Source organism: Tetrao urogallus (assembly GCF_951394365.1).
Source record: "Tetrao urogallus genome assembly, chromosome: 3".
NCBI classification, from domain to species: domain Eukaryota; kingdom Metazoa; phylum Chordata; class Aves; order Galliformes; family Phasianidae; genus Tetrao; species Tetrao urogallus.
Window position 1 is genome coordinate 90098631 of NC_136815.1, and position 17546 is coordinate 90116176.

General features: G+C 46.1%; 1 protein-coding gene across 2 annotated transcripts in view; it reads right to left on the reverse strand.

Moving 5' to 3' along the window:
• Nucleotides 1–8246: 8246 nt before the first annotated feature.
• The window catches only part of SLC66A2 (solute carrier family 66 member 2), a gene marked incomplete at both ends in the record, with an annotated part of 56249 nt that continues 46949 nt past the window's right edge, over nt 8247–17546 (reverse strand). The window contains one exon of one of the 2 annotated variants that reach the window (XM_079533309.1): nt 8247–8454. In XM_079533309.1, the coding sequence (XP_079389435.1) occupies nt 8247–8454 (208 nt within the window). The remainder of the gene's footprint in view (nt 8455–17546) is intronic. The other variant, XM_079533310.1, reaches the window with a different exon arrangement.

Below are 17546 nucleotides of genomic sequence, written 5' to 3' on the forward strand. Positions count from 1 at the left end.
TGTCAGCACACTGTGTGCATTTCAGAGGACTCCTACTTTCAGGGAGTGGGAGGTGGAGCACAGTTGCCTCCTGTGCCTACACCTCTGTTGGTATTCGCAGAGCTGTAGGAACCAACCATGGTGTCACCTTCCTGTTTGCCTCTTGCCAGGGAAGGGAGCAAGTGATGTATTAAAGGTGGGTTTTGTTGGGTTTTATCAGCTTATATTATAACGCCTACCCTACACTAGCAGGCTTCTGTACTGAGCCATTCCTTATAGGAATGGAGCAAGGCAAAATAAACGTTACACTTTATTTTAATAAAAATTGGACCCTTTGTTGTCGAACAAGTGCATCTGGTGGTGCTTACGATTCAGGTGACGTGGGAGGTGGTGTAAAGGCGTGCACCCAACATTCAGCCCCAGTCCCCTCCGACAGACCAAACACAGCTGCCTGCACAGGGCTGCCATCTGTGACCTGCCCATAGGGATCTCATCTGCTCGTGCCAGCAGAAGGGCCAGGGGATGCAGGATGCTGCTGGGGCTGACTCAGACTCCTGGCAGATCAATATCAGCAATTACGTTGCTGTGGCTCACTGCAGATTTTAATTTTTTTTAATCCTGACACAGGAATTTCTTGCATTAAGATTTGGCATCAACACACAGCATTGTGGCTGGCTAAGTGCACACCAGCAAAGTGAAGAGTGTGTGTGGGCATTGCGTGGCATGGTGGTGGGGAGGGCATTTGTATGCTCCATCTTCAGGTGAGCCCTGACAGATTCAGCAGGCAAACACACATCTGAAGGCATTTCATGGCATTTTACATTCCATGCACATCACGTGCTGTTCAAAGCCACACATCTGGCATGAATGCAGTGATCAAAGAGCCTTTTATAGGGCGCAGAATGCATCTCCTTGGGCTGGTGAGGGCCATGAATCAACAGCAGTATTATCTTACTCTTAAAAGAGCCATCTTAGAGCAGGTATCCTTGCAGAATGAAGAGTTTCACACAGGCAGTGCTAACAGATAACAATTAATTAATTAATGCCTTTTTTGAGCCTACAGCATGAAAAAGCCTGCACTGAGACACCTAGCTGCATCTCAGCAGCTTTGTGGAAGATGACACATAATATTATTGCTGTGCTCCATGAAGTTGATGCAGCCCTACAATAGTGAGTTCTTTGTAATTTTGAGAGGCAGATAATTAATTCCAGCATGCGCAGAGTCTTAATAAAGAGACAGAATCCACGCATTATGTCTGTTAGTCAGGTCTGGCTTTTAATAAAGTTTCATTTTATCGATGACAGATGAGGAAACAAATATAAACCAGGAACCGTTTAAACAAGATATTCTTGGAAGCCATATGAAGTTCTGATGCACGACATTGCTAGGCATAAAAGATAAGCAGAGGACAGTGAGTTCTTCCAGCATGGCTGCTACCACGAGTGATGCTCACTATTTTGATCAGCAGCTGGAGAACCGCTGGCTTTGTGCATGGCTATTGGTTTTCCTTTGACACAGCACACAAATGGCTGAAGGCCATTTATCTCTAAGCAAAATAAATGCTGTGCTGTTGTCTGAACGCATGCCAGTGCCACCAGGTAGCTGCATGTTCCTTGTGAAGCACAGTGTGGTGCTTGATGGTGTCGCACATTCTTTTTGCATCAAAGAAAATCAGTGTCCTTTGTCTAGTACAGCACCTGGACTCACTGCACATCGGAGCAAAGCCAGCGCTTGGTGATGGTACTCGTGGGGTGGGACATGGGGAACAGAAAGGATGGTCCTGTAGGATGGAGCACTGTGACTGAGCTCCCAGATCAGAGGCTGCGATGCTACACGTGTGCTGGCCAATAGGACTGGGTAAAATGCTGTCTGAAGAATGGAAACGCAGAATGCAAAGTCATGACAGATCAAAAATGCAAAGGCATACTTACACAAAGGTGCTTTATCTAGTATCCGAATTCTCCCACAAGATCCTTGTTACGAAACTTCAGAAGTGTAGGATAGATGAGTGGATGGCGAGGTACATTAAGAGCTGGCTGACTGGCAGAGCTCAGAGCTGTCAGCAGCAGTCAGGTTGGAGGCCTGTAACTAGTGATGTTCCACAGGCACTGATGCTGAGTCTTGTCTTGTTCAGCATCTTCATTAACTACCTGAATGAAGGGATGGAGTCCAGCTTCAGCAAGTTTGCTGATGGTACAAAGCAGGGAGGAATGGCTGACACACCTGAAGGCTGTGCTGCCACTCAGCAAGACCTGGACAGGCTGGAGAGCTGGGCAGCTAGAAACCAGATGATGTTTAACAAAAGCAAGCGTAGGGTCTTGCACTTGGGGAAATAACTGCATGCATCAGCACAGGTTAAGGAGATGACTTCCTAGAGAGGAGCTCTGCAGAGAAGGACCTGGGTGCTCCGGTAGACAACAGGTCAGCCATGAGCCAGCAGTGTGCCCCTGTGGCCAAGAAGGCCAGTAGAATCCTGGGGTGCATTAAAAAGAGTGTGGCCAGCAGGTCGAGGGAGGTGATCCTCCCCCTGGTGAGGCCATATTTAGAACACCATGTCCAGTTCTGGGCTCCTCAGATCAAAAAAGACAGGGATCTTCTAAAATAAGTCCAGCAAAGGGCCACAAGGGTGATGAAGGGCCTGGGAGTATCTCCAGCATGAGGAAAGGCTGAATAAACTGGGTCTGTTCAGCCTGGGGGAAAAAGGATTGAGGGGGGATCTGGTTAACATTAATAAATATCTAAAGGGAGGTGGGAGCCAGGCTCTTCTCAGTGGTGTGCAGTGACAGGACAAGGAGCAATGGCCTAAAACTTGAACACAGAAACTTCTATACAAACATACAGAAAAGCTTCTTTACAGTAAGGGTGACGGAGCATTGGAATGGGTCACCCAGAGAGGCTGCAGAGTCTCCTTCTCTGGAGATATTCCAGACTCGTCTGGATGCCTTCCTGTGCTTTAGCAGAGGGGTGAACTTGATCTCTAGAAGTTCCTTTCAATCCCTGCAATTCTGTGATTCTGTGAATTCTGGCAGCTGCCAACAATAATCATTTGAAAGACTTAAGATGCATTTACAGACTTGAAAAGGGACAGCGTTGGAGTGGCACAATTTCTGCTGCTCATATGGCACATCACAGCTAACTCCCACTTCCTAGCAACCTTAACTGAGAAAAATGACTATTTTTCACTGTCGTACATCAACAGGGCCAGAATAAGCAGAGTTTATGACAGCCTCACAGTAGCCCTACAGAGGCAGAATACCTATTGCTCTCACAGCATCAGGGTCCTCCAAACTACAGCCTTAAGAGTACAAAGCATTGGCACAGAAGAGGGAAGGGGCAGATGAAGAGGCTGGTGGGTAAACAAATTCAGTGTGGTTCTACTGGCCACAGAAGGGGAAGGACAGAGATGGGGAAATCACAAGCCTGTGCTTCCCATCAGGACATTTCCAGATGCAGATGCAGCTTGGGCCCTGGCTGCTCTACCAGGCTGTATGTGCCGATATCTGTCCAGATTCTGGGTGTGCTTCACATTTTGTTTTATCAATCTATCTAATTAACAACTGTTGTTACAGGTATTCAGACTGCACGATTATTTACCAATATATTTTGATTCTGTCACTGAAACCACCAACGAAGCTAAAGCTGTCAACCCTTGGAACTTAGGCCTAAGCTAAGAGTCACAGAATCACAGAATGGCCTGGGTTGCAAAGGAGCTCCATGCTCACCCAGTTCCAACCCCTGCTGTGTGCAGGTCGCCAACCAGCAGCCCAGGCTGCCCAGAGCCACATCCAGCCTGGCCTTGAATGCCTGCAGGGATGGGGCATCCACAGCCTCCTTGGGCAACCTGTGCCAGTGCCTCACCACCCTCCTGGGGGAAAAACTTCCTCCTAATATCCAACCCAAACCTCCCCTGTCTCAGTTTAAACCATTCCTCTTGTCCTATCACCATCCACCCTCACAAACAGCCGTTCCCCCTCCTGTTTCTACGCTCCCTCCAAGCACTGGAAGGCCACCATGAGGTCTCCCACAGCCTTCTCTTCTCCAAGCTCAACAAGCCCAGTTCCCTCAGCCTTTCCTCACAGCAGAGCTGCTCCAGCCCTCTGCTCATCTCAGTGCCTCCTCTGGCCCCGCTCCCAGAGCTCCACGTCCTTCCTGTGCTGGGGGCCCCAGGCCTGGACACAGCGCTGCAGATGGGGCCTCACCAGAGCTGAGCAGAGGGGGACGATCACCTCCCTCCAAATTCATAATGCAATTTAAAAAACAGCATGTCCAGGCCAAGTTTTCCTTTACTGTCTAATGTGAATCAAAAGCATCAAATCTGAGCTTTGCCTTTGAAGTGTTTTGCCTTGCACCTAGCTCCACAAGTAGCTCCACACACCCGAATGTACAATGAAATACTGATGCTCCACACTTCAGAGCTGTGGCTCTGAGTGCTGCCCAGGTCTCAGCAAGCCTGGTGCCTGTAGGCAGTGGGACAAGAGCCCTGTGGCTTTCTTCAGCACTGTGCCAGAGGCAGCTGCGAGCACTGGGGCTTCCTACCGTTCCACTAAGGCCAGTGGCTTCCCTTCAGCAAGGGCCAGAGCAGCAGCGAGTCACAGCAGCATCGCCTGGGACAGAGCACACACTGAGAAATGAGTGCACACAGCCTCAGCTGTTGATGGAATGGCTTAGGCCAGTCTCAATTGCACACAGAACGTAACAGGGCAGGCAGTTTTCACACTTAATTCCCCACCAACTCATTTTCCTCCGTCCTTACTTGCACTTCACAGATTTGCCTACCCTTACCCTCCCTTACAGCAATCTCCTTTCAACCCCTTATTACTGCATACTCAGTCTCTCCCACCTCCCTCCTCTCCACTCTCCAGACTGCCCCGATTTCTACAAAATCAGTCTCCCTCCTCTCCTCTCCTTAGCCCTCTTTCCCTTGCACCAGCCCTCCCTCCTCACTCATTCCCGTTCTCCAGCCTCATCAGCCACCATAGGTAGCAGCAGCAAACTCCTCCCCTACTCTGGAGCAGCCAGTGGAGCCCCACAGTGCCTGGAGCCACGCACTGCCCGGCCATGAGGTTACACCCATTGTCCTCATCTCCTTGTAGAGACTGAACAATCACGTACCTCAACTCTGTCCCACATTCCATCTCCTTGTACAGTTTGCACAGTACTTTTTGAGGCTACACAAAATATACCATCTCTTAGCAATTTGTTTTTACAGGCATAGGAGAAGGTAACTTAAAAAAAGATCATGAGGCTATGTTCACTTCAAAATGTATGAAGAGCTTGGGGCAGAAATCCAGAATCCATGTCTTGTACCATGACCTAGGACAAACTACGCCTTGTGCTTACCCACCAGGGGGAACAGGGCATGCCAATTAATTCCTATGGATGCTTTATGCAAGATAAATTACAGTAACAGTTAAGAAGCACGCATTTTATATCTAAACAAAACAACACTGCAATTTATGTGTAATAGATAACTTTTATTTTAAAAAAAACATTGCAACTGACAGAGAAAACAAACTCTGTGAAAATCAAAGAGATGTATTTAAAGTAATTCATTTCTTAATCTCTGAGGTGATCATTGATACAGATACTTCCCGGCCAACAAAGAACAAAGTTCTGTAACATTCTGTCTGTAATGTATCTTGCAAAGTGATATTCAGGAGTTCCTGGCCAAGAGTCCTACCTTATTCAATGCCATATACAAAAGATAGATGTGTTTTCACTGGCTTCTCTTCCAGTATTTGCAGCTCTGCTGTGAATGAGACCAGTCTGGGTACTGACGACAGACTCAGGACTCTGCCCAGGGAGGAGTCCCATAAGAAAAGAACAAGTTCTTTTATCAGTAATACCTACAGTTCAAATTCAAAGAGGTGGCCAAAAGTATGCACTCCCAAGTGAAGCTATCACATACAGAACCATTTTTCTTAATACCAATGTATTTCTGATATCCCCATTTCATAGATTAGAAAAAGACTAGGATATACAAAAATTTTAATCATTTAATAAAAAAAAAAACCAACAACCAAAACCCAGACCATTAAAACATACAGGAAAGTGTTCGTTTGCATACAGTAGAAATACAATCGTCATTAAAGCAGCATATCGGAGATGCCAGTTGTTAATTATGTTTTTGATTAAAAAAGACAAAAGCCAAGCTGTTCTTTAAATGCAATCAGAACATTGGAGGGCAAGGGGAAACAAAACATTCATAGTCTGCCATGCCAGGGTACATTGTCACTGTAAGGTCACTTCAGGCCTAGGAGAGTAGGGTGTCAAACAGGGAGCGCGGAGGCAGCAGCCAGGCAAAGCAGCTGGGCCAGCCCTCAGAACAGCTCTGCTCAGCCACTTCTGTTGGACAGCAGGTTCCTGAGGGACCCCTTTCCTCCCCCATCCACATCGCCCCGCTGAAGGAAGGGTGGCTCAGCCTCCAAGTGCGACCTCTGCTCTCTGCCAGCAGCGCGCCCATGCCAAGATGGCACACGCATCAGGAGCCCTGACGTCAGCCTGGGCAGCTGGGAGCGACGGGCTCGGCTCTGCCAGGAGGCACTGCCTGCAGGGCTGCCTACTGCTCCCTGCCTCGCGGCGGGCATTTCCAACCCAGCGTCAAACTGCTTCTCCAGAGGATGGCTTGCCACCCCTGAAGACAGTCCAGACTCAGATCATGAGTCCCAAATAAAATAGTGTAGGGAAAATACCTAATTTATACACTGAAGGTATTAAATCTCAGACTTGGTGCCACCGATAAAAAAATAGAAGCTCTTACACTAATCTTGGAGAGAAAAAAACAAACCTATTGTCAAGAACCTGCCCCATCCCTCTTGCCATGCCTGCACTCACCCAGGGCTTACCAGCAGCAGGGAGGGAGTCTGGCTGGGAGGAAGGCAAACCTCAGCTGGGCTGGGGTCTCACTGCAGCTGCCTCACACCAATGACCGCAGTTTCCTTACAGCAATAGGCAGAAGCACAGGGGCTTGGCCACAGTTCCCTGCAGGTCACACACCACCCACAGCTTCCAGACACGTGCAGTGCTCAGAAAGGGCATGGTGACCTACGCTGGCAAACAGCCAGCATAGACAAGAACTATAAATGAACTCTCTGCCCCGGTCCCTCTTTTTAACTGTGGGTTCTCCAAGCTAAGAGATTGGAAGATCTAAAGAACAGAAAAATGAAAATGCGGACCCCTTCCATGGGTCAATGCCAGGAACACCGAACGTACAAACTGGTGCTAAGCAGCACAAATGTGAATTCCAGCCTCCACAAATCAAGTGGTCAGATACTAGTCCTGTTCCACTAGAGACCGTAGGAATAGAACTCTTTCAGACTTTGTCACTGCCTGCTCTGAGGCAATGAAAGCGGAGACACTCGGTGGCTCCCATTTGCCAACTAGAGCTACCTCCTAGCAATACTGGCAATGCACAGCTACTGGCCTCTGCGTTTGTGACAGTGCTGCACTGTGATCATGGCATGGCCTGTCTGCAAATCTTGCTGCATCAACGCAGAACTGAGTTACAGCCCCTCCTGCAATCTCCTGTTCGCATCTCCTGATGGCTCACCACTCGACTGGCCGTGCCTGCTTTACGTGTGGTGCAGCATCACCCACACGCAGACCCCATTCCTCACCCCATGTATCTGTCTGCCACACTGAGCAGCATCAGTGTCTACCACTCACTTTAATGCATGCTGATCTGCATGCGACAGCTTTGTTCTCAGCTGCTCACCTCTGTGCAGTGCCTCTCTCCCTACCCCTCTCTGCTTACTCGACACCCTTCTTCAAGAAAAGAAAAAAACAGAAAGCTGCTGCATTTGCTCTTCAACACTTCTTCCTACATTGTGGAGATAATGAATGCTAATATATGCCACAACCTTCCTACCAGTATACAGACTTTATACTATATAAATAGGTGACGGATTCAGGCAAAATATCCTGTAACTTCTGTGGGGTAACATTTTTTAAATAGCATTATAAACAAAACACCTAGCCCTTGTGATTAATATACAAACATATGTGAACTGATAAGGCTCATAGGTACATATGCAAAAATAGTGCCCCCCTCCCACCAGGAAACAGTTCTGTACAGCAAAGTCTGAGAACAGAGAGAGCAAGATATTTCAAATAAAACCTCCAGAGCTGGAAGCGCAGCCAGATTTTCAATTCTCTTCTCATTTCTGCTTCAACTCAGCAATGCAGAAGTACTTAGAAGTGGAAAAGAAGGTACGTGGCTGACTCTCAAATGCCATCCATGGGCCTGCAGCCCACCCTGCTGCACGTCTCACAGAGCCTTGGTGCTGGCAGGGTGTGTGGTGTGGGATGTGGGCTTCTGAGGGTAGGAGCTGTACAGGTAAACCTGCAGCAGGATGGCCATGTCCACAAAAACCTGCAGGAGTCCACAGATGGAGAACTGTAACGGGGCCTGATTCAAGATGAAGTAAACAGTCTTGAAAGTGTCCCCACTGGTCCACATCAGCACCATCTTGACACTAAAAGACAAAACAGAAGGGGAAAAACATTTATTGAAAGGAAGCTGGTATGGCTTAGTGTGTAACTAGAGCTGTTCCAGGGGGTGCTAGTATCCACCTGCACCAGCGAGGGTTGATACTCTGCAGTGGGTCAGGGCTCCTCTCCACCACGACAGAACACTTGCATAGCCACGAGGTGTGGAAACAGTGCTTGGAAGGCAGGGTCAAATTCACACCCTCAGCCTCCAGAGACCTGACCTCAGCCATTACAGCTACAAATACCCTACGGCTATGTTGGCATCCAGTATTTTAAACTATCCAGCTAGGATAATTGACTCAGGGGTGCTCTGTAAACATGATTTCCACATGCTGATAGCAATGACCAGGAAAGAAGGTAATCCAGTGCATGTGAAAAAAATCAAACTAATATCTGCATCTTCATGCATGCCATTTTCTACTCACAAGATGTGAGTACACACCTCTGATAGGTACAAAAAGTATTTTCTTATTGTAGAACACACAAGACCCAGAGTCTAGAAAGTCAGGTTGTCCACTAATAAAGAAGGAAGAAAAATGACATGTCTCCATTTGTTTACCAGAAGGCTGAGTATCCCTAAGGATTTTCCTCAAGGACACAGAACGCTGCCCACCCAGACTTCCTTCTAATTTGCTGTATCACCAAGCCATCTCCTGTCCTGCAAGCCAGCTCCTGCTCTTCCACATCATGAGAAACTCTGGGGAACAGAAGCAAGTTCCTCAGACTTCACACAGACCAATTTTCAACAGGACACAAACAGCCAATTCCTGAAGGCTGTTTCTGATCTTTGTGCACTGTAACTGAAGGGGTTTCTAAGCAGTCAGGTAAGCTGCAGCGGACAAAACTTTGCAGTTCACAGTATGAGCATTATGCATCATTTATCATAATTATGAATAATTACATCTTGCCAGCAATGACTTCATCAAACGCAGTCATGCATATGCAGCAGGGCAGGACTTAATCTCCCAAATATTCAGGCAGGGAGCTAGCAATATTTGTATTTTAGACAAGTATACAGTGCTGCTGCAAGCCAGATGCTGCAGCCAACTCCTCCTCCATAAAAGAAAGGTGGCCAAGAGCACCAGTTTATACTGACCCAAAACTCTACAGAAACATAAGGCTTTTTAACTCACATTATACCACTGACAACATAAAACAAGGTGCCTATAATGTTATGAGCACTCCAAAGAGAGGCTGCACGTGAAAGTGTAAGCAAGGGCATGGGGTTGAGTAAGCAACCATTCCCCACTCAAGGTTATTAAAAAAACGCAACTAAATAATCAGGAAAGAAGAAACACAACTGCTGAACCCACAACAGCTGCTCTGCACAACAATCCTGTGCACCACCTGCACTGCACACATTCTGACTCTCAATGGATAACATTACGTCCCACTTACAGGAGGTTCACGCATGCAGGGGGTACAAGGGATTGATTAGGATTTCAATTAGGGAGGGTGATAACTCTGAGGGTAGTAAAACTGACACTTTGTTGCAGGCAGCCAAAGTTCCTCCCCCTCTGATTTTTTTGCTTATCAGTGCTTCTGGGCAACTAATCACAATTTAATTGTTAACCTGCCCCAGTGTGGTTGGGGACGGGCACTAACAGAGCAGCACATGCTAACCTTGGCAGGTCAGATAAATTAAACGCTGTCACCAAAAGGGCAATTGATGCACTCCACGAAAGACGTGAGCAAGGATTTACTACCCACAGGGTGTTCAGCACATATCCCATATATATATAAAGCTAATGGGGTTTTAAAACAACCCCAGCAGGCACTGAAACTGTGGACAACATACACACTGTCTGATGGTTTACAGTATGTAACAGTTTCAAATTCCAAATAAGGAACAACATCTAAGAGAAACCTTATGGATACCTGTAGTTCAACAGCACCTTAGGAACCAAGCCCTAGATGCAAACCTCTAGCAGTACCACATGTTGTGCTGAGTTTGATTTAGATTTATGTGGCAAGGTTTTGGTAGCCAGGGGCTGCATGGGTGGCCTCTGTGAGCAGAGCCCAGAAGCTGCCCCACATCAGATCACAGCCAGCTCCAACCCATGGGGAGGCCACAGTGGAGCAGGCCACCCCCCTGCAGGCCTGAAGAAAGATGCAGCTCACAGAGAGCCCCTGCAGCACTGCAGTCCAGGCATGCACTGCAGCCCATGGCTGTGGTGGAGCAGGAAGGCTGTGGAAGCTGCCAACCATGGGGCTCTGTGTTGGAGCAGCACAGTCCTGAAAGATGGACCAGTGGCACAGAGCCACAGCAGAGAAGTAATTAGGAGAGCTGCTGCCTGTGGGAAGTCCATGCAGGCTCTGTTTGGGAAGGACAGCATCCTGTGAGAGGGATCCCACACAGAGCAGGGCAGAGCAGAGGCAGAGACAAGTATGATGGCCTGACAGCAGCCCCCACTGCTGCGTGGGGGGAGGTAGGAGGGTGTGGATGGCAGGAGGCGTCTGTAGTTTCTCACTACTGTAGATATGTTAACAGGCAATAAATTGCATTAATCTGCTTCAACCCGAGTCTGTGATGGTGCCTGTAGGTCAATGATCTCCCTGCCCTTATCTCCAGCTTTTTTTTTTGTTGTGCTTTCTCCCCCTCCCTTTGAGGAGGGTAAGTGAGAGATGGTGCTGCTGCGTTACCCCTCGCTGTTAAACCACCACTGCTTACCAAAGCAAACTTAGGGTTTTGCTAGGAAGCCACCCTGGATCTCTACAGCTTGCAATCCCATCTGGGTAACATGGTGTATGCCTCTGCATGTTCCAGCATCCCCCTCTTCAGTAGGTCCATCAGATACTTGTGGAAAGCAGCAACATGCCTGGGGTGCTTACTAGGACATGGCCCAATGTTCTGTATGCAGGAAAACATCAACTTGTCCTTGGCAAAAATGAATTTAAAAACGTAACTCAGTTTAAAAATCTAACATTGCCATCAAAACATACATGTATTGTTCCTGTGCTGATCAGCTTGGAGGAAACAGGCAAATCACTGAAGTACCATACCAATGAAAACATGAAACACCAGGTATTCCACAAGAGCTTAAGCTTAGTATTGGAGCTGCACCTAGGTTACCAGAACCCAAGATGAAGGCAAAACAGTGTCTGGGAATGCTGGCTGCTTACTCCCTTCTACACCTCTCTAAAGATAGAGCAGGGCTGGACAAAAGGAGCAAAAACCTGAAAGTACGTGGAGTAACCAAAAATGGCTTTGCAAGGAAACAAGGACTGCACTAGACAAGAAGGGAGAAGAGATGATGAAGAACCTTGGAGGAAAGTCAAGAAACACCACAGTTTGGTTGGATGAAAAGAGAATGTGAAATAGAGGCTGGAACTGGGCAGGGAATGACAGGAAATAGAAGAGAAATGCAAACTTGGAATAAGGATCCTTAGGAACAGTGCAGCAGTAACATTCCTCCTGCCGTATCTGGGCTGTGCACAGCTATTCTTGCTGCATATGCAGATACAACTCACAGTAATGCAGTGGTGCGTGCCTGATTACACATGCCTGATCAAATAGATACACTGCTCACATATTTCTAGCTACCCTGTCACTTCAGGATGCCACACAGCTATTTTTTATCTGCAGCTTCTCAACACTGCCCAATTGCTTAGGAAATGGAGGCAATTCTTGCATTTATTCTTACTTTTCTGATGGAAATCAAAGAAAGCAACCAACCCTGGGCAGACCAACTATCATCCTACCTGCGCTGGAGAAGGAAAGGAGAGTGTGCCTGTGCATAAACAGAGGGTTTTACTGCCCGAGGAAGTAGTTTTTGGTTTTTGTTTTTTGTTTTTTGTTTTTTTTTTCTTTCTCCCCCAATTGGTTGCATGGAAGAAAGATTAAACAGAGGAGAGCACACCTCAGCCCTTCTTCCACTGCTCTGTTATAACCTCCATTTGCTGAACGAAGCTCCAATCCCTTTCTGTAAGATGTGTGGGACTCGTTTTTAACAAGCTATTGATATGCCATTTGAGGCAGCTGATGAGTCTCTTAAATTCCTTTCCCTGCAGAACTCTGTAGGCAATATGACAGAAGATATGCAGGATCACAGCAACAGCGAGAGCCTCTCCCAGTGAGGCACTATGCAGCAGTGGCCCTACTGCAGGCTGCAAACAACGGTGAGCAATGGCTTGACTCTGCTTCTCTGCAGCAGCCCGTGCTGGTTGCCACCAGCTGCCACACAACAGCTCATCAGCATTCATCTGACCCTCAGCAAGGAGCAAGGTGCAAGGAGCTGTTGTGCTGCTAACACAGATGAGCATTGCTTCAAGGGGCAGGCAGGCCCCACCATCACCGCTGCCTGGCTGCGCACAGAAGAGGCTGCACATAGGCTGGAAAGCCTTTGCTATCTCATGGGGCCCCAGTTCGTTCTTGATCTTCCTGACATCTCCAAAGCTGTGCGAGTGAGCTTAGCTTCAGTGCACTGTGCAACATGGCCTACACAGCAAAAAGCAGGAGTCAAGAGCAAATAAAATGGCATCCTTCCTGTAATATCTCAAAACCACACTGGAGAGAGATGGCTGGCAGGAAAGTTTAACCTTCTTGATACGAAGGACACAGTCATTAGGAGAGCACAGCAGCCCTTCTGCTCTTAGCAGAAAGGAGTGACTGGGTGTGGGGTGAGCAGTGCCACCGAGCAAGCTGGGGAGTCAGAAAGTACACACAGCAGTGTTTGGTTCTGTGATCACAGCGATGCCAATGGGAGAGGCAAGAGGCAGGAACCGAGCAGAAATAGATGGTACTGCCAGAGTCTGAGACAGACTTGAAGGAAAAATAACACTTCCCAGTAATGTAAATCAAGACTGCAGTATCCAATGACAACTAATCTCCTGAAAACAAGCACCTTCCTCACAGCTAATCTCATTACAAGGAGTTGCTAATGTGGCAACAGTCACTGTCTGTGTAAACCACAACTGACCACCAAGAGGAAAAGCTCACACTTTTCATCTGCTTTTGAAATCTGAAAAAGCACTTACTATTCTGCTGGTGGAATCAGACCTCAAAAATAACACCATAATTTCTGATCAGACACTGAGTAGTGGTGGGCTGCTAAATGCTGTTTTTTAGTACAGTACTATAAAAATGTCCTTCAGCACTGCTGTTCTATGCCACTGGCAGAACATTTCATAAAGACTCTGTACTAATCATCATTTACTAAATAAATTGCAAGCTGAAAAATAGCATTCATTGTTCTCAAGAAACAACTTGTCTAAATGAGGTTTTCTGTATTTTGTGCATCAATTCTGAGGAGACAGCAATAGAGATCATCTCTATGAGCACATTGTATCTACGGTCAGACAATGAACGATGATTTTTAAAGAATGCTCATCAAATTATTCATGCGTAGAAAGAGCCAAGTACACTAACAAGAGAAAAAAGTGTTTCTCCTCTAACTGTTCTAAAGGCTGTGCAACTTACAGAACAATGAGCTTAGCAAGATTTTTAGGCTCAAATACACAATATACAAATTACAGAGGACTAAATCTGCTGGAATCAAAGCTTTTCAGCTTCTTCGTTTGTTCTGTTCAAAAGCAGAAGGTTGTCACAATCACAAATCTTTGATTTTCTGCTGGAGCATTATTGAGCACGCTCTGCTCAACATTAGCCATTTCCTGATCACTATATCTTTTTTTCTGCCTTCATCTGAAAGAGCGAAACTACAAAGGAGATCTTGGGAAAAAAAAGACAGAAAGAATACACATCCTCTCTTCCCCACTAAACCACTGTCTTAAGATTAGGTGCAGCCATCCATCAAAATAACAGTAGCACATAGCAGAGCTGGAGAGCAGCAGTTTGCAGACTATGGGCTGATAGTTGGCACCAGCCTACACAAGAAGAGATGGCAGTACTCGCTTCCTGTTTGCTGTGTAGATTTTCTTCCATGAATGTTATGACTCTGCATGTTTGTAGCTTAATACACAAACCCAAAAATATCCTGCAAGCTGGAAGACACAAAGAGAGTCAGATGTTAGACAGTGACTTCTACAGAGAAATTCTGTAGTGGTCTGACCAGACATACTAGCAGCACAAATAGCAACAGGAGTTACGTGTTGCCCTCATGTAATTACATCCTGCTAGAGCTATAAACTTAGTACTGCTTGTGCTCAGTCAATGAACGCAGATCTGAGCAATTATCTTCAATAACAGAAAAATGAATGTGATGTATTAATCATCTACTTCAAGTGTTTCGTTTACTTTTTTCCTTCTGTCCTAGGCAAGTGGAAGAAAAAAAAATTAGCTTGCATTCCTTCTGTACAGTGAAAGGTGACCACAGCTTTCCCAAATCAGGGCCAAGACGAAGGCAAAGATGGATTCACAGTATGATTTTTTAGACTGACAGTTTCAGGCATTTATTCATACACTGGCACATGGCTTCCATATACATTAAAAAAACGACAACAGTTCTTGGGATATAAAAGCAGAAAAACAATGTAAGATCTGAGAAGCCAGCATCCCCTTCTGGAATAAGGTCCACAGCAAAACAGCTTTTTAATGAATGTTCTGAAAAGTGATTGGTTTTGGGAAAGGAGGAAGAAGGGACGGAAAGTATCCCTCTTGAAAAGCAACTTACCTCCCCCAGCATATTTCCATGTGAATGTATGGAAGAGAAAGCAAATTCAGTTAAAATATCCTGACTCTGGAGAACTTTCAGCTCCCATTTGATGCTCCAAAACAAGTTAATTCATAAGACAGCAAGTATCCCTAACACTGCACTTCAATGACAGGGTGGCATGCCTTCACCAGTGCAATGCAGTCCAGAAAACACAAAAGCCCTGATGCCATTGTATTTTTAACACTGCACAAATGAACAACAACAAAGATATCAGCAAATATAGCATTTATTCCTAACAAAAAGCCACAAGGCTTAACATAAAAGGAGCTCTCCTAATGTTGAACAAATTGTTAAGCATGCCAGAAACTATTTTTAAAAGAGGGGAAGTGAGAAAAAATCAGATACCCAAAGGCCAGTGTCTGAAGTTTGAAAATCTGGGAACTAAATAGGCCTACCATAAGACAGGACCTCCTGAGAGACCAAGCATAGATCTTGTTTTTAAATACCACACAGCCAGCTAGGAATTCAAGCATGAAACTACCCACCAATCCTACATGCTCTCCCTCAGAGAGAGCCCCTTACCTCACTTTCCAACAATTCCCTCAAGGCTGAAACAGCACTGACAATCTCCAGAGAGTCAGTTGTCCAGCCCCACATTGCTGGCAGGATACAGATAGATTCAGCATTTATTTTGGATTGCTGGAGCTGAGATATAGTCACATCTGTAGGTAATGGACACCAAGAGGTCTACATTAAAGAGCAATCTGAAAGTTCCTGTAATTTGCAAGTATATATACTTCACTGAGGAAAAATAAAATGCATGGATCTCACTCTGGAGCACAAAAAACCACACTCATAAAAACACTGTCTGATGTGACTTGGAAGTGAATATTCACATTTCATGCAGAAACACAAAAAAGCGTTATGGAAAAACAAGGTAAACAGATATTTATCAGTTACTTTTCCTCATGAACAACTGTTTCCAAAACTCCCAAGAGCAAGAGCATCTCAGGCATTTTGACACTGCTCAGTATCTACACACAGAAGCCAGTGTTTGCTAGGATATACTTGCCAAAGGAGAGTCACAGAGAAAACTACAAGACATGGTGATGGGGCTGGTAGACTATTCATGATCACTGCTCTAGCTATTTCAAGCACTACGCCCAAAATTTAGTCTGTAGGTGTCCACAGACTTGACATCTACAAAGTATTTCCTAGAGCTCTGCAAGTTAGACCATATGGTGCTGCATGAAGATGGGTGGCAGCTCTTTACAACCTTGAACACCCTAAGGCTATGCACAGCAGGTGTTAAATCTCTTCTGCGGAACAAAGGAAAGACTTGAACTGCAATTCACACAAATGTCCTTCCAGGAGATGGATAAATGGACACAGCCCAGATGCCTAAGCTTAATTCTACCCATACATCCAGCACAAGCACATATCAGAAGGGCTCTGTCTTTTGCTACTGATGGATTTGGAAATTTCAAGAATTGTCACAAGGGGGAACTGCTTTCCTGAGGTGAAAACAGGCTTGGGAAACAAATCACACGTGTGCTACCCACAGTACAGTCCACAGCACCATCTGCTGCCAAAACAGAATAATGCTTTCACAGTGGCATCAGTTTGACGGAAATGGTGTAGAGCACACCTAAATCACACCATCCTTTAGGATCTCGCTCATTAATTTCTTCTTGAGCATTTTTCCCCTTCAATCTCTTCTCCCTCCCCTCAAGACACTTTAATCACCAGAGCTGCAAGTCCAGCTGCTAGCTAATGCTGCTGTAGACACTGTCCTGCTGCCCACCTCCAGCAGTTGAGCACAGCTAGCTGAGCCTGCCTGCGCTCCCACACCTCCCTTCCCAGCACCTGCCTGTTGCAGCCTGCCTGTGCCATGGGACCCTGCTGCTCAAGGGCCAGTGCTCAAAACAGGGAAATAGTGCCTGTGCGTGACACCATTCAGAGTCCTTCTTTTTGTAACTTTAAGTATGTTGGGACATAATCCACTTAAAGAGGAATAAAAAGATGGGATAAAAGAGTATTGCATCAGCACAGCAGCGCACCCCAAGGCTCAAACCGTAAAGCTCTTTAATCCTCCTTTCCTCCTGCCCTAGGCAACGAAGAAATAATCAAACTCCTAGTCCCATTTAACTTAAGGCACTTTTAGCACACTTTCCCCATCTTCATAAGGATACAGACTAAGCATACTCGTAGCGTTCCAGTGATTTAAAGCTGCAGTTCCCACTTTGGTCAACATACACAGAATATCAGGCCTAGTTCCCCTCCCTGATCTAGATGCCTGGCATTCAGTCTCCAAAGACAGCACACCTAAAAGGACAAAGTCTAGTAAAAGTCATTTTTTACGAAATAACCAAATTCTTCAGTATCTCTAATTTTAAGAAAACACTGGAGAAATAGGAATCCCAAATAAGAGTTACTACTTAGGAAAAATGACTATCGCTACTTTCCAGTCAGCATGATAACTGGAACTAAGATAAGCTATTCAGTATATGCTTCTCAGAAAC